This window comes from Stenella coeruleoalba (genome assembly GCF_951394435.1).
Source record: "Stenella coeruleoalba genome assembly, chromosome: 1".
Classification (NCBI taxonomy): Eukaryota; Metazoa; Chordata; class Mammalia; order Artiodactyla; family Delphinidae; genus Stenella; species Stenella coeruleoalba.
Genome location: NC_137169.1, coordinates 117283003 through 117305471, shown reverse-complemented (window position 1 = coordinate 117305471; position 22469 = coordinate 117283003). Strand labels below are relative to the sequence as shown.

The 22469-nt window shown below is 36.9% G+C and overlaps 1 protein-coding gene across 2 annotated transcripts in view; it reads left to right on the top strand.

The window, feature by feature from the left end:
- Positions 1 to 3457: 3457 nt before the first annotated feature.
- SH2D1B (SH2 domain containing 1B) overlaps positions 3458 to 22469 on the top strand; it is a 37028-nt gene continuing 18016 nt past the window's right edge. For both annotated transcript variants that reach the window (XM_079924096.1, XM_079924095.1), the window contains exon 1: positions 3458 to 3612. In XM_079924096.1, the coding sequence (XP_079780222.1) occupies positions 3464 to 3612 (149 nt within the window). In that variant the 5' untranslated portion in view covers positions 3458 to 3463. The remainder of the gene's footprint in view (positions 3613 to 22469) is intronic.

Genomic DNA, 22469 nt, shown 5'->3' with positions numbered 1-22469 from the left:
TGCTCATCTCATAAACCACTCTGAAGTTTAGAAGAGGAAGAGGAGGTGGAAGAAGAGGGGAGTAGGAAAGTACACTGGGTTGGATAATGTCCTCTGAAAATTCATGTCCAGCATGAATGAAAAAAGAAAACCCTGAAGAATGCAAACAAAAACCTCAAAAGCGGCTGAGACACTCCAATCACATATAAAAGGTAAACTTGGTAAGTATGAATTTTAGGAGAAGATGTGATTAGGAATTTGTTCATTTGGCAAGTGAACATTAGGTAACTTTTTTTTCGTGCAGTTTGATTTAGATGAACAGGCTTGACTGTTCGTGGAGCAGTATGAGAGAAAAGGAAGTTAAAATGCTTTTCCTGCAACAAGGCTTGGTTGCTGGGCTAATTCATAGTAAATAGGATCCTACTCTTCAATGTAACTACAGATGAGTGAGGAGAGAAAAGTTAAGGGAAGTTGCTTCATCCTCCATGAGAGAAATCTGGATTTTCTTCCTGAGGGAACCAGATTTGTTAGGTGTATTAGTTTTCTATTGCTGCTGTAACAGATTACTACATATAGTATTTGTCTTTGTCTGACTTATTTCACTTACTATAATGCTTCCAAGGCCCATCCTTGTTGTTGTAAATGGCAGGATTTCCTTCTTTTTTAATGACTGAATAGTATTCCATTGTATGTATATTTACCACATCTTCTTTATCCATTATTACGTTGATGGGCACTTACGTTGTTTTCATGTCTAGGCTATTGTAAATAATGCTGCATTGAACATGGGGGTGCAAATGTCTCTTCAACATAGTGATTTAGTTTCCTTCAGATATATGCCCAGAAGTGGAATTACTGGATCATATGGTAGTTCTATTTTTAATTTTTTGAGGAACTTCCATACTGTTTTCCACAGTGCTAGTACCAATTTGCATTCCCACCAACAGTGCACAAGTGTTCACTTCTCTCCACATCCTCACCAACACTTGCTATCTCTTGTTTTTTTGATCATGGACATTCTAACATATGTGAGATGACTTCTCATTGTGATTTTGATTTCCATTACCCTAGTAATTAATGATTGTGAGAACCTGTTCATGTACTTGTTGTCCATTAGTATATCTTCTTTGGAAAAATGATTGCTTAAAGATGTTACCTCAGTATGGATTTAATTTTCATTTCTCTTATGACGAGTGAGGATGAAGGGACTGGGTTTTGAAACAGGAAAAAAAGGCATGAAAGCCCCTGTGATGATAAAGACCTTGAGTGTATATCCAATTATTTCCTCTGTTATGCCCCAAAATATCCTCACACCAAGCTTAGTACCCAATTTCCTTTTTCATGAGTAAAAGTTCTCTCCTCAACTGCCATAATTCTCAAAAAAATTATACACCAAATGGCCTGAGTTCACACAAGAGAAACTGGAGTTTGAAAGCATATCTCTCTGATACAAGCTCCTCAGTTAGCGTCACTCCATTACACTACATTAAACCAAGAGCAGAGCAGTGGGACTTCCAAGGAAGAACAAAAATCTGCTACAGGAAAGTTCAATGTAAGACAAATCCCCAAGACTGGGTAGACAGCTGGTAAGCAAAGCAGTAAGATAAAATAATCATCTGAGTTAAGAAGGAATTAAGAGAAGTAAGGATGTGTTCTGAGCACACGGTTCTATTTTTATAGATAGGTACTTGAGATATGTACAAATTCCTATAGATATTTGGATAAGGCAGGTGAATAGGGAGAGAAATTTACATATAGTTCATACTAATTGACATTGTGTGATGGTAATTGTTAAAGTTAAGTAAACGTAATTCAATTTAAAACGTTGGATTATAGATATGTTTACATGGCTTCTATCTGAAATTAATTAATTAATAGCTAATTAAGTAATACTATGTAGGATGCTAATCTATATTGACACTAAATTTAGTCACATCATCACAGATAGCTACAAGGCAGGCTAGGAAAAATAGCCTTTAGCTAGGCAGTCATGTACTCAGTTAAAAATTTTACTATTCTAAATCAAGGATTGACAAACTATAGCTGGCGACCAAATCATGCCAGTGTCTTTTTTTGTAAATAAAGATTTATTTGAACATAAAACAACACTATGTAGGATGGTTTAGTTGCTCAAAAAGCCTTGGAGGAAATGGGGAGATATTGGTCAAAGGGTACAAACTTCCAGTTACATGATGAATAAGTTTTGGGAATCTGATGTACAGCATGGTGATTACAATTAATATTGATAATACTGTATTATATACTTGAAAGTTGATACAAGAGTAGATCTTATATGTCCTCACAACAGTAAAGAAATGGTAAGCATGTGACAAGATGGCAGTATTAGCTAATGCTATGGTAGTTATCATTTGCAATGTACCAAATTAACACGTTGCACACCTTAAACTTACACAATATTATATGTCAATTGTATCTCAACAAAGCTGGGGAAAAAAGGCAGCAGAAATTACTCTTAAGACTAATTCTGATTCTCAGATAACAGAAACCATCTTTTCCAAGCATATCAGTTGACCAAGGTAGAAAAGGCTCAGCAGAAAAAGAGAGATTTTTCTCATCAACACCACGTTGTCTAAAGGGGGCTAAGTGTCCCTGGCTAGATAGACTTTCCTTGGTCATCACTACTGTCCTGCAGGATGGAAACTTCAAAGGACCTGAGACTCTTCAAACCCAAGCCTAATATATTCTTTTCTTCCACCTGGAGAAGTATCCCTGCACTAATTTTGCATATCCAGATATCCCTCGCACATGGACCAGCTCCTTCCCCAAAAGGCACGATGCTTGAGGATGTAAAAAATAGCCTTTGTTCACCAGTGGCAAGGAGCCTTAGCCAGGGGATATTCCCCCCCAGCCATCCTCCCCCCACAGCATCCAGTTGCTTTCTATTCCCATTACTGTCTTACATTTCTCATGTCATTTGACCCATAGACGCATCTTACCTTCTCAATTGTTCCATTGAGTCTGGACATATTTGGATTCATTCAGCATCTGAACGGTTTGTGAGCACCTGTTCTGAGCTAAGCATAGCATAACCATAGGCAGCTTCAGCAGAAAATGGGCATCCATTTCAGCCAAAATCAGTGATGTGATCCCTGGAAGGGATGCCATGAGCCAGAGAAGGTAAAAACTGGTGATTTAGGGTGATATACAAGGCTGCAACCCAGTTCTGGGGGGCTTGTCTTTGGCATTGAGCTCGAGCCATAAATATCGTTGATTCCGGCGTGTACCCAAATGCACTTTGGGTAACCCACTTCTATGAGTCATACTTGGTCTATTTACAGGCTGAAAAGTCTTGGTCACTTCACTACCCCACCTCTCACATTTCCTGAATCTTGTGAAACTATCTGAGTCCCACAAGTAACCTCATCTCACTCCCACAAGTCAGAGAAGGAAGAGGTATTTCTACAGGCTCTATTAGGCCAACTGCTTCCTCTTCTCTCCTCAGAGTTGTCCCTGAACTTGGGATATGAGAGGACTCACCATGGATCTGCCTTATTACCACGGCCCTCTGTCCAAGCGAGACTGTGAGACCTTGCTGCTCAAGGAAGGGGTGGACGGCAACTTTCTGTTAAGAGACAGTGAGTCTATACCCGGAGTCCTGTGCCTCTGTGTCTCGTGAGTAGCCTCATCTTCCACACATTTGAAACCTTATGCTAAATGTAGGACTGATAACCAAGTAGAAAAGAAATTCTACTTCACTGACTTCGCAGCCCCAATGAGCAGAATGAGAAATAGTTAGACTGCCAGGAGGGGATGGAAGGAACGTGTCTGTCCAAGCTCCTCCACCTGCCCTTCTCTCCCTGGTGGAAATGCCATACAAGCAATGAGCAGACTCTGTGAAGCAGCAGAAATGGGGCTGGTGAGGAGAAGAGTGCAGGCAGCATGGGAGCAGAGCGGGGAGGCAGAGAAGGTAGCCATGTGAGAAAGGTCCTCTCCTATAGAGGTTGATTTATTTGGTATGGAAAAGACTAGGTGCCCTTTATAAAATTTTTATCTGAGAGGCCAACTTTTTACATGGATTCTGCTGGCTCCACTTGTGATTCTTAAAATACTCATAATATTTCAAATTTCATTGGATTTGTAAAAGGCTTCAGCGTACATCATCTCCTTTCATCCTGCTTTTAGTCTATCAAGACAAGTCACCATTTTATAGATGAAGAAACAGAGACCTGGGATTTCTTAAACAACTTGGTTGTGCAACAATTCATCTGGTGGTTCCAAAGGGGCTGAGTTCAGTATGCAGGTCCAAGCCAGAGCATCAGAGCTACACTGCTGAAGGAACTTGTTTAGCCCAGTTTAGAAAGCAATCCTGAACAGGTATCAGGGGAAATCTACTGTCTTTAAAGATTCTTGTCTTTGTGGAGACCACTGAAATTTTTCTTTACCTGTTATAGAAATTAAAATCCAAGTGTCTCCATGGATGCGCTTCAGGGCTTCTTAGAATTCGGGAGCTATAAGGACAAAAGAGATTGTCATTACTAACAGAATAGGCAGGGATATATTTCTTTCTCTATATGATACCGGGAATACAGATATAAGAAAGGCAGCCTTAAGGTGTTAGCAGTTTGAATTTTCAAGTCACAGGTGATGTTGAGGGTGTTTTCATATTTTTTTAGCCATTGTTAATTCCTCTTTTGAGAATTGCATAATCATATCCTTTACCCATTTTTTAGCTTGAGTTGTTCGTCTTCTTACTGATTTTTTTCAATTTCTATGTATGAAGGTAAAACTTTTTTTTTCTAGAAAAAAGACACACACAGACACAAGAAAACTACAGACCAATTTCAATTTCATTTACTATCAATTTTCAATAAACTACTAACAAAATGGAAGCCAGTAAAACATTAATGGAGAAAATACACTATGCTCAAGTATGGTCCAATCCAAGAAATCAAGGATGGTTCCCTGATAGGAAAATTATTAGTTTAATTACATATTAATAAGTCAGAGGTTACAAACTGCATAGCTTATTCAAATTTGCTTAAAAGGTATTAGATAAAATTCAGCATCAACCCCTCAATTAAACACACAGTCATGTGTGCATATGCATACACACACTTACATACTCTTAACCATGTAGAGCTAGAGAGGTGCTTCCTTAAACAAAGGCCAGATGAAGCACTAGAAGAATTACCCCCCAAATCATGAATGAGCCAGAGATGTTCATTATAAGCACTACTATGTAACATTTTCCAGGATATGTTAGCAAGTGTAATTAGTCAAAGGAAATACATGTAAAAATTGAAAACAAAGGTGCAAAATTATTATTATTTGCCGTTGACATGACTTTATACCTGTGAAATACAGATTTAACTGAAAAGAAAAACTACTAAAAACTAAGAAAATCCAATAAGGATATCTGCTTATATTATTGAAATCTAAAAAATCAATAGCTTTTTCATACAGAAACAATAACCAGTAAGTAAATATAATAACACATCTCATTTACATCAGCACAAAATTAATAATACCCAGGAATAAATGTAATATGAAATGTACAAAATTAAACAGCAACTGGGGAGCTTACTAGAAGACTTCAGTGAAGGGAAGGATTCAGTTTGAAAGCATATCAGTTCACCATAATTAATCATAAATTCAGTATATTTCCAGTGAAAAATCAACAGAATTTAAAATTTTTTCTTCAAAGATAGTAAAGTTTATCCAGGTGGGAAATGAAACACAAGGAACCTGCCAGAGAGCCAGAAAATATTTAATTAAAAAAAGGGGAGGCTTCCCTGGTGGCGCAGTGGTTGAGCGTTGAGCGTTCGCCTGCCGATGCAGGGGACACAGGCTCGTGCCCCGGTCCAGGAAGATCCCACATGCCATGGAGCGGCTGGGCCCGTGAGCCATGGTCGCTGAGCCTGCGCGTCCGGAGGCTGTGCTCCGCAACGGGAGAGGCCACAGCAGTGAGAGGCCCGCGTACCGCCAAAAAAAAAGGGGGGACTAATACCAAATATTAAAATACATTATAAAACTACAGTAACTACTACAGTAATTAAGAGTTTCGTACTGAGAGATCAATGGAATCAAATATAGAATCCGGTAGAAATGAATCCAAATACGTATGGAATTTAGCATATACGTAAAAGCATTTCAAATCAATGAGGAAAAGATGAGTGATAATTGTGTTGGGACACTTGGCTGGTCACTTAGAAAAAAATAAACCTGAATCCCTTTCTTACTTCTTGAAGTAAAATTAATTCAAATTGGTTCTAATACAGAACTTATTTTTCTAAATGAAACTGTGTGTACTGGAAGAAAACGTGAACTATTAAAAAATATTCCTGGAATTGAGAAAGACTTCCTAACAAGATATAAAACACAGAAACCAAGAAAAGATTGCTAAATATGACCATTATAACAAAAAACTGTTGTTAAAAAAAACTTATTGACAAACCAACAGAAAAAATCAAAACTTCATTAACATATAACGAAGCTTTTAAAAAACAATAGAAAACTAGGTAAAATGCAAGAGGAGGAGATTCTCTGAAATGGAATGTGAAAAAGAAAGATAAAAAAATGCTAGATCTCACTCATAACTAAAGAAACACAAATTAAAAGAATAATGTGGGCTTCCCTGGTGGCGCAGTGGTTAAGAATCCGCCTGCCAACGCAGGAGACCGGGGTTCGAGCTCTGGTCCGGGAAGATCCCACATGCCGTGGAGCAACTATATTAACTACTGAGCCTGTGCTCCTAGAGCCCACGAGCCACAACTACAGAGCCCAAGTGCCACAAATGCTGAGGCCTGTGCGCCTAGAGCCCGTGCTCCGCAACAAGAGAAGCCACGACAATGAGAAGCCTGCGCACAGTGATAAAAAGTAACCCCCGCTCATCACAACTAGAGAAAGCCTGCGCACAGCAACGAAGACCTAACAGAGCCATAAATAAATAAATACATTTATTTATATTAAAAGAATAATGTGATACCATTTTTACCTCTTCAAGGGTTTAGAATTAAAACTATGAAAATACCCAGAGGAAATTCAACTGCTGGGAAGCAGAAGTGCTTGCACATGCTAAATACAGCCTCTTTGGATAGAAATGTGGTCAAAACATAAAATGCACAAGTATAACCTTTGACTCAAAATTTCATTAATAAAAATGTATCTTATAGTTATTACTGCATAAGTATGTGCAAATTGACATTAACAAGATTGAGTAAATCCATATATGGTATGAAAAATACTCCAAGATCTATTGTTGGGTGAAAAAGGCAAGATGCAAAGTATGATCCCATCTGTGTAAAAAAAAAAAAAAAAAAACTACGCCTATATCTTTGTATATTCATAAACAAGTTTTGAAAGTTATATAAGAAATTTATAATAGTGGTTACAGCTGGGGAATTTAGGAGGAGTAAATAGGGAAAAAAATGTTGTGGATTCATTCTTTTTATTTGATAACTTTTTCACACTTTAAGTGCTTACGTGCATGCATTACTTTGGTAATTTAAAAAAATGTTTATAAAAATGTAGTGAGTCCCTACTACCTATTCAAACACTGTGCTAAGGCCTGGGGAGATTCTAAGGAGATTCCAATAAGGGACTTGCAATTTTTTTCAACATGTAAATAAATAAAATGAGGGTAAGACAATATTATACAAATTCAAGGACAGAGGAGATGAGCAGGAAAGTTTTCTTAGAGGAGGTGGTATTTGAGCTGGGATTTAAAAGAGTGGATAAGATTTGGTTACACAGAAATGGGATGGAAGGCATTGTAGGTTGGGGAAAAGGCAGGAACATAGGTCTAGAAATAGGATATTTTAAAACACATAAGAATCATACAGGGTTCTGGAAAGGTAGTTTGGAAACCAACTTTTGGAAAAGTCAGTTTGGGGTAATATTATGGGGTCTTAAAAGAATGATTCTGTAGCTAATGGGGAAACACGGATGGTTTCTAAGCAGGGAAATGACAAGATTAGTGCTGAGTTTTAGGAACTCCAGTCTAATAAGGAGAGTGTACTGAAGCTGGCAAATGATGATGGCAAACCAGATGGGAGATGGTGAGGGACTAGCTACGGTGGGGCAAGCAGTGCGAATGGAGATTAGAAGAAGTTGCAAGAGATGTGATAGAGACAGGAGAGACCTTGGTCAAGATTTCAGGGTACATAGTCAACACTGGGATTCTCTTTAAAAATTGACATTTATGCTCAACTGCTCTGTGATACATCATGCTAGCTTATATATTCATTCAAAGCAAAATTCATGGAGAAATGTAATACAAATAATAATAACTAATCAAATGGAGAGGCAGAAATAAATATTTGTTAAACACCTGCACTTGATCGGGGCTCACCCTCTTCCCTGCCCACGTCACTTAAAGGCAAACAAAATTTCAGGCACCCTCAGGCTTAAGGCTCAGATCAAATGGTCCCCATCAAAACGGCCTTCTTCATAATTCTTGTGAAATTTTGTTACCACAAAGATCAGACAGACCATTCAGTTGTTATTGTTCAACAGTTATTTAAAGTCTCCCATGTCAAGCACTATGGTAGACACTCAGTTGATGCCTTCAACACAGCTCAGAGTCTAGTGGGGAAAATAAAGAAGTAAAAGGACACTGTGACGTGTGTGATAACTGATGACTGAGAGCAAGGAGTGATTCATTCATCAAGGAGTAGAGAGCCTACATGGGAGCTGGGACTTGGAGGATGACTAGAAGCTTCATTCACTCATTCAACAAGCACACACTGAGCACCTATTAGGTTCCAGGCATGTTCCTATGCGTTGGTGAGACAGTGATAAACAGTACAGGCACTAGTCCTGCCTTCATGAAATGACGTTCCAGTGAGAGGAGACAATACAGTGAAAACAAAACAGAGGGGTATTACAGGGAGGGACAAATAGTCTTCTTTAGGTTGGGTACAGGAAAGAGTCCTCTGAGAAGGTCACATAAAGCAATTCATATTCCAGTATACAACCCTAAGTAAGCAAAGCCAAAACTATCTACAACACAAGCACTAGACTGTTTTTCTACATCTGTGCAGCAAGAGCCACTATGAAGGTGCTTTCTATGAGTCAAAAATTGTGCTAAGCATGTTACATCAATTACCTCATTTATCTTTTGCAAAACCGTCTTCCATAGGTGATATATCTCTGTTTTGTGGGAAAAGAAATGGAGCTTCTTATTAACTAAAGTGTCCAAGGTCAAACTGTTAATATGTTGTTATGTCCCCTCTCTTATCAATGTCCCCAGTTCCACTGAAATGTGTTCAATGTGGTCCCCTTGGAACTGTGTTATAAAGTGCCCAGATGGGGGACTTGAGGGCTTGGCAGTAGATCCTAATATGTAGAATTTGCATTCTGCTTCCTAGAAATGAGCTACCCTCTCTTCTTTGTTGTGTTAGAATGCCAATATGCCAAATTTCATGATTTCACAGATCTAAATGAAGATATTATGGAGAAGGTTAGAAATAAAGGAAGGAAGTCACAGAGGAGAGTTGGCCCAGCAGCATATAGCACTGACCAGAAAGTTATGTATGTGGTAACCATGGACAGGAAATGTTACTTGATCTCACAGCCTGATAGAGCATGAAAACACCAATGTGCAAAACACTGTCTGTGTAGGCGACATTGTGAGTGTTAGAAGTTGGAACTGGGTCTGGCTTTATAATCAGCAGAGTCAAAATGGAATAGATATTCGGAGATGCAAGGAATTCACCTGCAGTTATGAAGGCAAAGGAGGGACTTTCTGTAGTCATATATAGGAAGGCTGCAGATGAGAAGAACTCAAGCCCTGACTTAGGGCAAGTCCTCACTGAGGAGGAAACAGCAGAAAGAGTGAATGAGAGAGAACCCAAGAGTCATTTCCAGCTCTCAGGTTCTGAGATCTTTGGAAAGACTTGAGTTCAGAAAGAAAAAAAAATTCAAACTTTTTTGTTGTTTTAGAAAAATCAAATGTTGAGAAAGGTATAAAAAAGAGAGCAGAAATTATCTCAGTCTCACCACTCAGAAATCACCTTTTCTAATCTCTCCAGACTGTTCTCTATTCATATGCATGTATAAGCAAATATTATATATGTACATAAATGATTCATTATATATATGATCATCTGAAACCCTTTTTTTCAGTGTATAATGGGTATCTTTCCACTTCAAAGAAAGCCAATACACATCAGCCTTTCATGATTGCTTACTATTTTGATTGCATATATCATAATTTATATATAACTATATATTTAGGTTATTTCCAGTTTGGTCCAATGGACCCAATGTAATTTGAGAAGATTAACATTTTTGTGCTTACATCTTTGAGAGTTTGCCCAACTCTCTCCTCAGGATAATATCCTAAACATTTTAACATTTTTACACACATTGACAAATTAGTACAACAAAAGGTTATATGGATGCACACTCCAATCAAGACCAGTGAGAGAGCCAGAAGTTAAAAGTCTTAAAACATTCTGTATTGACTTGTAACTGTTTTATTCATCGTCTTAGCAGTATATTTCAAAGAACAGAAGTTCTTGATTTTGATGAAGTCAAATTTATCATGTTTTTCTTTCATGAATTGTGATTTCAGTGTTGTATATAATAAACCCTTGCTTAATGCAATTCATAAAGATTTTCTCCTTGTTTTCTTCTAGAGTTGTGTACTTTTAACTTTCACATTTAGTGTAGCCTATTCTGATTTAATTTTTGCAATCTGGGGTAAGGTTGTGGTTGGTGTTTTATTAAATATGGTCACCTATTTGTTCCAGCTCATTGTTGAACAGACTATCCTTTATACCAAGAAATTGCTTTTGTGCCTTTGTAAAAAACAAAAACTATTGACTATATAAGTTTGGATCTATTTCTAAGCTCTCACCATGGATCTTTTTTTTTTTTTGTCTTTATGAAACTTCTGTATTGTGTTGATTACTATCACTTTATAATAAATCTTGAAATAAGATGGTTTAAATCACCCAACTTTTTCAGGGTTATTTTAGCTATGTTAGTCCCTTTGCATTTCCATACATATTTTAGATTCAGCTTTTCATCTACTCCCCCCCCACCAACACACACACAGACTGATGACATTTAGATTGAGATTGCATGAATCTAGAGATCAATTTGGGGAGAACTAACATGGTAATATTAATTCTTCTGATCCATGAACATAGTTTAATCTTTTCATTCATTCATATCTTTTAAAATTTCTCTCAGAAATGTTTTGTAACAGGTCTTGTACATCTTTTGTCAAATTTATCCCGAAGATTTCACACACTTGATGTTATTTTAAATGATATCAGATTTTAATGATTTAAAATTTTTAATTATTTTATTTTCACTTTCCACTTGTTCAATGCAAGTGAACGAAAACACAGTTGATTTTCATATACTGAACTTGTATCCTGCAACCTTGCTAAACTCACTTATTGGCCCAGTGGCTTTTTTTGTAGAATCTCTGTATGATTTTCTACATGCCATCTGCAATTAAAGATGATTTTATTTCTTCCATGCCAATTTTTCTGTTCCATTTTTTTCTTGCCTTATTGCACTAGCTAAGACTTCCAAAACAATGTATAATAGAAGTGATGAGTGCAAAAAATCCTTGTCATTTTCTGATCTTGGGGTAAAAGTATTCAATCTTTTCCCACTAACTACATCTTTAGCCCTCCACTTCCTAGTAGGGCTGAGAGTTTTTTTCTGCATCAACTGAAATGGTAGTATGAATTTTTGTTTCCTGTCTGTTAATCAACAGATTAAATTTTCTAGATTCCACATGTAAGTGATACCATGCAGCATTTATCTTTTTCTGTCTAGCATGGTTGAATAATATTCTATTGTTTATATATTCCGCATCTTCTTTATCCATTCCTCAGTTGATGGACACTTGGGTTGTTTCCTTATCTTGGCTTATGTGAGTAATGTTGCAATGAACATGGAGTACAGATATCTCTTTGATATCTTGTTTTCATTCCCTTTGACTGTATACTCAGAAGTGGGATTACTGGATCATAATTTTTACTTTTTTGAGGAACCTCCATACTGTTTTCCATAGTGGTTGCACCAATTTACATTCCCACCAACAGTGCACAAGTATTCCGTTCTCTCCACATCCTCACCTATATTTGATATCTCTTGTCTTTTTGATGATAGCCATTCTAACACATGTGAGGTGACATCTCATTGTGATTCTGATTTCAATTTCCCTGATGATTAGAGATACTGAGTTCCTTTTAAAGTACCTGTTGGCCATTTGTATATCTTTTTTGGGAAAAACATGTATGCTTTATGTATTTTGAAACAAACATTTAGGTGCATAAACATTTAGAATTGTTATATCCTCTCCATCAATTGACCCCTTTATCTTTTTGAAAGCCCCGCTTCTTTATTCCTGGTTATAGTCATTGCTCTGAGCTGATATTGCTAGCTTTCTTTTTATTAGTGTTAATAGTATATACTTTCCCCATCAATTGACTTTTAATCTAGTTGTGTTTTCATTTTTATATCAGGTCTTTTGTAAGAATCATACCCCTGAGTCTTGCTTTTTTATCCAATCTGACAATAACTTCCCTTTAATAGGGATGATTAGGCCATTTGTATTTAATGTGATCATTAATATGACTGGTTTAAATCTACTATCTTGGTATTTATTTTCTATTTGTCCTGTCTGTTCTTCTTTTCCCCTTTCTGCCTACTTTGGAATTGATTGAATATTTAAATTATTTCCAAATTATCTCTTTTGCAGGCTTGCTACCTAAAATTCTTTGTTTTTTGGTAGTTTATTTAGTATTTATAGTATTCATGGTTCACTTATTATAACCTATATTTGAGTAATATTATACCACTTCACCTATAATACAAGAACCTTACAATAATATCCTTTCATTTCTCCCACACTCTAATTAAGCTTTTGTGCTCTTATTGTCATCCATTTTATTTCTATATATTTTATTACCCCTACAGTAGATTGTTATTACTTTTACTTTTAGCAATCAATTATCTTTTAAAGTGATTTTAAATATAAGAAAAATATTTTTTTATTTACCCATATAATTACTATTTCTGGTACTCTTCTTTGTATGTACCAGAGTTTCTCAACCTTGGTGTTATTGAAATTTGGGGCCAGCTAATTCTTTGTTGAGGGGAATGCCCTGTGCAACTTGTGATGACTAAACATATCTCAAGACATTGCCAAAAGTCACTCCTAGTTGAGAAATATTAGTATTGTTTCAGATTTTCACCTGGTACCATTTTCTGTCTGTCTAAAGGACTTCCTATAACATTTCCTGTAGTGCATATATACTGGTGTAAATTATTTCAGCTTTTGTGTATTTGAAAATGTCTTCTTTTCACCTTCAGTTTTTGAAAGATTTTCCCTGGATATAGATTTCTAGGTTAATTTTTTCTTTCAATACGCTTAAGATTTTGTTCCACTGTCTCCTGACTTGCAGCGTTTCTGATAAGAAGTTTGCCGTCCTTATATTTGTTCTTCTGTAGGTATGTATTTTTTTTCTTCAATTGTTTTTGAGATTTTCTCTATATCATTGGTTTTAGGCAATTTGATTGTGATGTACCTTTGTGTAATTTTCTTTGTGTTTCTTGAGTTTGGGGTGCATTTAATTTTTTGTACATGTGGGTTTATAATTTTCATCAAACTCAGAAAATTTTTGTCTGCTGTTTCTTTAAATAGTTTTGTTCCCACTCAGGGAATTTAATTACAGGTATATTAGGCTACCCAAAGTTGTTCCACATTTTACAGGTTCTCTGTTTATTTTTTTCAGTCTTTTTTTCTCTCTGATTTTCATTTTGTATAGTTTCTATTGCTTTGTCTTCAAGTTCACTAATTTCTGTCTGCTGTAATGTGAAATTTGCTGCTAATCCCATCCAGTGAATTCTTCGTTTTACACAATGTAGTTTTTATCTCTAGAAGTTTAATTTGGGTGTTTCTTTAATATCATCCATGTTTCTACTTAGCAAGCTCCTTTTCTCTAGATTCTTGAACATCTGAGATAATAACAACTGTATATATGTCCTTGTCTACCAAGGTAGAGCCTTATGTCTCCCTAAGTTGATGAAATAGAGCTAGGAGTCCAGGAAGGCCAAGGTGCCTAGAGTTTATGGGGGTGAGAACACAGAAGAAAAGATACACTAAGAAAGAGCTCCTGGGATCTGCAGAGGGGTTCCTTGAATCTTCAGCTTAGTATTGAATAGCTCATGTGCATGAGGTAAATAACCAGGCTCGGTAAAAAAAATCACCCTAAAAGCCAGAGGAACAATCTCTGGAGCTCACGCTGGTCTGGAAATAGTTTGTATTCTCACCAGAGTAGAAAATTTTATAATTCATGGACCTCAGTTAGAATAATCAGAAGCATACTGATTCAGTAGTGGGATAGAATTAGCTCTGAACTAAAGGCTGCTCTTGTATCACCTAAAAAATATTTAAAACAAGTCTCCAAAAGATTGAACTATTTCCAAGTAGCTTAACTGCACCCTAGAAAAATGTTCAAGAATCTTTATAGGAAAATGAGAATATCCAGCACCATAAAGATAAAATTTGCTACTTCTGGCATCAAATCAAAATTTACCAGGTATGGGGACTTTCCTCATGGTCCAGTGGTTAAGACTGCATGCTCCCAATGCAGGGGGCAAGGGTTCGATCCCTGGTTGGGGAACTAAGATCCCACATGTTGCATGGTGCGGCCTAAAAACAACAAAAACAAAATTTGCCAAGTATGAATAGAGGCAGGAATTACAATCCATAAAGAGGAGAAATGTTAATCAATAGAACCAGACCCAGAAATGAACCAACATCATATTTTACAGGATATTAATATAATCAATGTCCTTCTGTTATATTATGCCACAGAAAGAGAACTGACACATCTGTGTGATAAGGCCATGATTGTGTACTCTTATTCTTATCAAATGAAGGCAACTGGTTCTGACTACTTTGCTATTAGGAATTTTAGCTAGATAATTAGATAAATTGCTTTTGTTTGATCTACAGCAAAGCTTTTCCTAGATCTAGATGCCAGATCTGTGATTATTTTATCCACAAAAATATGCACATCTGGAACTGCAGTTGAAAATACAATAACCTTTGATTAAGGTTGTAATAATCCATAGTCATTCTTCAAGATATATCTGGTGTTTGCACTGGCCAATAGGTCAGTCAAATGAGAATGTGGTAGGAATCAACACACCGTACATTTCATGATTTGATGGTGCCCTTAGTATAGAAATCTCTTCCAGGGATGTGAAATTGCTTTAGTTTACTGTCTTGGCAGATGAAACCAGTTATAGGAGCTTCTGTTTTGTCCTTCCCACTACAATAGTCCTCATTCTATGATTCAAAGAACAAATGAAAAGATTTTGACAATTCCTAAGTCTGTAAGTGCATTCTGGAACTGGGGAAATAACCATAGGATGGTCCCGTGGTCCCACTGGATCCACTTGAAGTAGACTCGGGCTAAGATTTCTTCTATCACCTGACTCCCATGAGTTCTACCTCTGACTGCTGGATCATGGGAACATTTGAGTCTCCAAAAATTAGTGTCAGTTCAGAGCCAATATCAAATAACCCTAAAAAATATTGGGTATTTTTCCTTTTCCCAGTACACAGTGCCCCTAGTAAATGTTGTACGTTCTTCTGGAAAAGGCTTGGGGAAGTGTGGTCACATTCCTTCCTTAAAGCAATCCAGAAACCCAACACCACTCTCAATAAAAGGGATCTGAGCCTGTCAACTGGATTAAATCTGTAGATTGGGTAAGACATCCAAGAATCCCTACTCTGTGACTCAAGTCAGTGTTGTGCCACAAGACCTAGAAGTTCTCTGCTTACTTTATATCCAACAGAACTTTAGGCTGTCCATCATTCTATGCTTTGGAATCCAGTGAATCAATTAAACATCACCACAGATCCCTGTACAGCAAATTGCTCTTACACTGTTACATCCCTCTGGCTTATGATAATTGTGCCGTCTTTGTCTCTCATTGAGTGCTAACACCTAACCTCTACTATTCCTCGATCCCATTATTTCCACTAAAATCAGGGCACCCAACCATTTCAGGATTTCCCACTGTCAACTCCAGCTTACAGTACAGAGATACAGTTTTCAAAGATGCTGGTTCTCTCCTCATAATTTATTTTTTAGTTCATCATGAAGGTGCTGACCTTCAGACACCTTGAAGGGGGGTGAGGTATAACTAGACGGTTTGCATTAATAGATTTATTATAATATTCCCATCTCCCTGAGTTTTCAGATTCCTTTCTCTATAGAATTCCAGGGAAGTTTTGGCATTTTGATCTCCATTGAATGTGAGCCACCATTAAATCCATGCTTCAATTAACCAGTCTAGCAGAATGTTTATGTCACTCCCCAGTGCGTGAGCTAGCACATTAATTCCGAATCCTGGGTGAGTGTGCCTTTATTTATGAATTCAGCCAACAAATCTTCTATTTTATCCGTCTTGGTTTAACATCCTAATATCCATTTCTGTATATACTCTTTTTTTTTAAACATCTTTATTGGAGTATAATTGCTTTACAATGGTGTGTTAATTTCTGCTGTATAACAAAGTAAATCAGCTACTTTATCCTTCTTGGTTTAACATCCTAATATCCATTTCTGTGTATACTCTTTATATATGTGTCTCCCACTGACTGAACCCAATCAGAGACCTGAGAGCAAGGGAGTCCATAGAGGTCAGAGCACAGAGCAGAGTGGGGAAAGTTAGAAAGAGGATCTGGAGATACAGAAAATATCCGGCACATGTATATACTAGTACAGTAAGTCCCCTACATAAGAACCTTCAAGTTGTGAACTTTCAAAGATGCAAACATGCGTTGGCATGTCCAATCACGTAAGTTAGTTCACATGTCTGGCGTACCTTGCCACATGTGTGCATCCTCTACAAGTGGTTGTGCTTTTGTGTACTTTACTGTACAGTACTATATAGAGTACAGTAGTACAGTATCTTTATTTCAAGCCCAGGATGTCTGGTAGCAAGCATAAAAGCAGCGGTGATGTAGGTGGTACTGCTAAGGAGAGATTCACGACACAGAAAATGGCAAGGGGATTTTCTTTATTTGAGGAGGCACTGTTAGTTTTTGAGGCATAGGAACTGAACGTAGAATGGTACACGAAGGTTGCAGCAGCCATTCAGAATGCAATCCAGTGCCACCGTGTCATCTATGGTGAGAAAAAAAGAGCTACCCAGACATCACTGGATCGTTTTTTCCAAGAGGGTAGATAGAATTGAATCCAGCAAGGAACCAGAACCTGTGCCATCAACGTCAGGCATGAGTGAAACTGCAGCTTGTCCTCTGTCTCCTACTGCTGACGATCCTTCAGCTCTACCATCTCCCACCCCCTCTCCCTCCTCCAGTCAGTAACTCTTCTTGCCTGTTCACTCGATGCCAGCCCCTGGAAGCCAGCAATTGTACTGTACTACTGTACTTTTCAAGGTACTGTACTGTAAGATTAAAAAGTTTTGTTTGTTTGCTTGTTATGTATTATTTGTGTGAAAAGTATTATAAACTTATTACAGTACAGTACTGTATAGCCAATTCTGTTAGTTGGGTACCTAGGCTAACTTTGTTGGACTTACGAACAAATTGGACTTACAAACAAATTGGACTTATGAACGTGCTCTCAGTACAGAACTTGTTCGTATGTAAGAGACACTGTTCTGGCCACGTTAAGTTTGAAATATCTAACATCCAAGAGGAGATGTTAAGTAGTTAATGTTAAGTAGTTAATGTTAGGTAGAAAAAATGAGTCTGGAGTTCAGGGCCAGGTTGGAGGTAGAAATACAAATTAAAATATAATTTGGTAAGTGTTCATATTTTCACAGTAGTCAGTCTTTCCATTCAAAAACATTCCACCTCCTTTTATTTTGTTCATTTATGTCTCTTGGTAAGATTTTTCATACACACTTGGCACATTTCTTATTAAGATAATTCAATGCAACTCAGCAAACAGTTATTGAGAATGTATTGTAAGATTGACAGTGGTGTTAGAGTGAACAAAACAGACATGATTCTGGCCCGAGTATGAAATACAGATGAGGAAATGGATAATTAAAATTCGGTATGATAAGTATGTTTCGATAGTAATGGACTACTTTTTCCAAAGGTTCCCCTCCTTTCCCCCTGATGGAATGCCCCACCCCAGGGTGCCTTACCTGATGCACTAGGTGCCTTGAATCAATTCAGCTGCCTTTCTCTGCCAAGTCTTTGAGCAAAGCCTGGGTGGCAGAGGTGGCATGTGGCTGGTTATCGAGGTATGTAGTATGTACATAGTGAGGTTCTTGTGATATTGATTATCACTTGAGACCTGTTAAGACAGGAATACATGCACCGATTAAACCCCATCTACCCAACATTCCTCTTCTCTCCCCATGAGAATCAGCCTGAAGTCACCCCATCCCCCATTCCATACTCTTAAAAACACAGGGGGAAAATCAGGGATACAAATTTTAAGACTATATTCATTTTAGGTCTGTTTTTTGAAAAACATAAAAATTTTCTTGAATATTGAAAAAAGTAAAACCACTCTAAAAGAGAATTATTAGAGAATTAAAACATAGCCTTTACCACAAAATAGTGTACTTCAAAAGAAGTGAGGTTGTTGGCAAAAATAACAAATACTTAGTGGTGGGCACTTTTTATCTGTTTAATTGTTTTGCTTTTGTGTTTGGATAAAGGCTGTTTCAGAGCAGTCAGTAAGCATCTGGAATCTAGAAAGTTAACCACTGTGATTACTAAAGGCTTAAATAACAAACTCTGTAGCTTGTTTTCAGTAAAGAGATATCAGCTCCCACAAAGAGCCAAAATGTTCATAATAGATTTTTTTCAAAGTTGCAGAACAAGAGATGTTTGCTGAAGATCAACAAATCATAGGAAAAGATTTACTTAGCCTATTCTTACATCTTTAGCATTTCCCAACTAGTGTAAACAGATAGAACTTTTCCAACAGATGGAAAAATTTGCACCAAAACCCCTCAGAACTCAGTGATGACACCACTGATACCCCTTCCTCCCCGCCTTCCTCCCTCTCCCTCCCTCCCTTGTTCTTTTATCTTTAATCTCAAAATTGCACTAAAAAAGCTATTTTACTTTAAACTTTCATTATTAATTATAATTTAGTAAGTTTTAGAGAGTATGTGTTATTTTTGAATACTGTATTTTGATTAAGTTAATCTAATAATAGTTCATATTAGAAAATATGCATTTTTCATTAATTTGCACTTTTATTTGTACTTTATAATATACTTATTTTTAAAGTATATTTAAATGTAATAAATACATAGTTTCACTGATCTTTGTTTTGTAATAAGTAATAAAATACTGGCATTGTCAGTTTTGTTTCAATAGTGCCAATCCGAAAGAGTAGACACTTGGGCTCATGGATTATACACATTTCAACTTTACTAAATTTTGCCAAATTGTTCTCCAAGATATTCGTATCTAATTATACCCCAATTAATAGTATATAAAACCTTGTATAGCTCCAAATCACAGCCAATATTTTGACTTAGTTACCTCTTACATCGTTGCCAATCTGGTATGAAATTATATCTAATGTGGTTTCATTTCTATTTCCCTGATTGTTAGTGAAGTGAAGCACCTTTTCATATGTTTACTGGCCATTGTACTTGTCTTTTTCTTATTGTACATTAATGTTCCCATTTTATCAATATATTAGGGTTGCAATTATCTTCTCCCAACTTGCAGACTTCTTCACTTTGTTAATAGTATATTTTGATAAATAGAAGTTTTAATTTTAATATAGTGAGTTTATTAATCTTATCTTTTGGCTTGTACTTTTTGTGATTTAAGAACTCCTTCCTTAACTCAGGGTCATTAAGTCGGTCACTTACATTTCTCCCAAGCTTAGTGTTTTGTTTTTTCATAATTGGATCTTCAATTAGAGTGTGAAGCAGGAATCCAATTTTATTTGTTTACACATAAAAACATTACCATTATCATTTAAAAAACAGTCTATCCCTTTCTCATTCATCTGCTATGCCAGCTCTGTCCTATATCAAGTTTTTATACATATATGGGTCTGTTTCTGGGCTATTTTAGTCCATTAATGTCTTCTTGACTCGAGAGCCAGTTCCTATCTTTTTTTTTAATACATATTTATTGGAGTATAATTGCTTCATAATGCTGTGTTAGTTTCTGCTGTACAACAAAGTGAATCAGCCATATGCATACATATATCCCCATATCCCCTCCCTCTTGAGACTCCCTCCCATCCACCCTATCCCACCCCTCTAGGTGGTCACAAAGCACCAAGCTGATCTCCCTGTGGGATACAACTGCTTCCCACTAGCTATCTATTTTACATTTGGTAATGTATATATGTAAATGCTACTCTCTCACTTCGTTCCACCTTACCTTTCCCCTTCTTCGTGTCCTCAAGTCCATTCTCTACGTAAGCATCTTTATTCCTGTCCTGCCCCAATGTTCGTCAGAGCTGTCTTGTTTTTTAGATTCCATATAAATGTGTTAGCATACGGTATTTGTTTTTCTCTTTCTGACATAATTCACTCTGTATGACAGACTCTAGGTCCATCCACCTCACTACAAATAACTCAATTTGGTTTCTTTTTATGGCTGAGTAATATTCCATTGTATATATGTGCCACATCTTCTTTATCCATTCATCTGTCAATGGACACTTAGGTTGCTTCCATGTCCTGGCTATTGTAAATAGTGCTTCAGTGAACATTTTGTTACATGACTCTTTTTGAATTATGGTCTTCTCAGGGTATATGCCCAGTAGTGGGATTGCTGGGTCATATGCTAGTTCTATTTTTAGTTTTTTAAGGAATCTCCATACTGTTCCCCATAGTGGCTATATCAATTTACATTCCCATCAATAGTGTAAGAAGTCTCCCTTTTCTCCACACCCTCTTCAGCATTTATTGTTTGAAGATTTTTTGATGATGGCCATTCTGACCTGTGTGAGGGTGATACCTCATTAGTTTTGATTTGCATTTCTCTAAAGATTAGTGATGTTGAGCATCCTTTCATGTGTTTGTTGGCAATCTGTATATCTTCTTTGAAAAAATGTTTATTTAGGTCTTCTGCCCATTTTTGGATTGGGTTGTTTGTTTTTTTCATATTGAGCTGCATGAGCTGCTTGTATATTTTGGAGATTAATCCTTTGTCAGTTGTTTCATTTGCAAATATTTTCTCCCATTCTCAGGGATGTCTTTTCATCTTGTTTATGGTTTCCTTTGCTATGCAAAACTTTTAAGTTTCACTAGGTCACATTTGTTAGTTTTCGTTTTTATTTCCATTTCTCTAGGAGGTGGGTCAAAAAGGATCTTGCTGTGATTTATGTCATAGAGTGTTCTGCCTATGTTTTCCTCTAAGAGTTTGATAGTGTCTGGCCTTACATTTAGGTCTTTAATCCATTTGGAGTCTATTTTTTTTTCTTTTTTTTTTCTTTTTTTTGCCATACACAGGCCTCTCACTGTTGTGGCCTCTCCCATTGTGGAGCACAAGCTCCGGACACGCAGGCTCAGGGGCCATGGCTCATGGACCCAGCCACTCCGTGGCATGTGGGATCCTCCTGGACCGGGGCACGAACCCATGTCCCCTGCATCGGCAGGCGGACTCTCAACCACTGTGCCACCAGGGAAGCCCTGGAGTCTATTTTTGTATACAATGTTAGGGAATGTTCTAATTTCATTCTTTTACATGTAGCTGTCCAGTTTTCCCAGCACAAATTACTGAAGAGGCTGTCTTTTCTCCATTGTATATTCTTGCCCCCTTTATCAAAGAAAAGGTGACCATATGTGTGTAGTTTTATCTCTGGGTTTTCTAGCCTGTTCCATTGATCTATATTTGTATTTTTGTGCCAGTACCATACTGCCTTGATTACTGTAGCTTTGTAGTATAGTCTGAAGTCACGGAGTCCGATTCCTCCAGCTCCATTTTTCTTTCTCTAGATTGCTTTCGTTATTCAGGGTCTTTTGTGTTTCCATACAAATTGTGAAATTTTTTGTTCTAGTTCTGTGAAAAATGCCATTGGTAGTTTGATAGGGATTGCATTGAATCTGTAGATTGCATTGGGTAGTAGAGTCATTTTCACAATGTTGATTCTTCCAATCCAAGAACATGGTATATCTCTCCATTTGTATTATCTTTAATTTCTTTCATCAGTGTCTCATAGTTTTCTGCATACAGGGCTTTTGTCTCCTTAGGTAGGTTTATTCCTAGGTATTTTATTCTTTTTGTTGCAATAGTAAATGGGATTGTTTCCTTAATTTCTCTTTCTGGTATTTTGTTGTTAATGTATAGGAATGCAAGAGATTTCTGTGCATTAATTTTGTCTCCTGCTACTTCACCAAATTCATTGATTAGCTCTAGTAGTTTTCTGGTAGCATCTTTAGGATTCTCTATGTATAGTATCATGCCATCTGCAAACAGTGACAGTTTTACTTCTTCTTTTCTGATTTGGATTCCTTTTACTTCTTTTTCTTCTCTGATTGCTGTGGCTAAAACTTCCAAAACTATGTTGAATAAC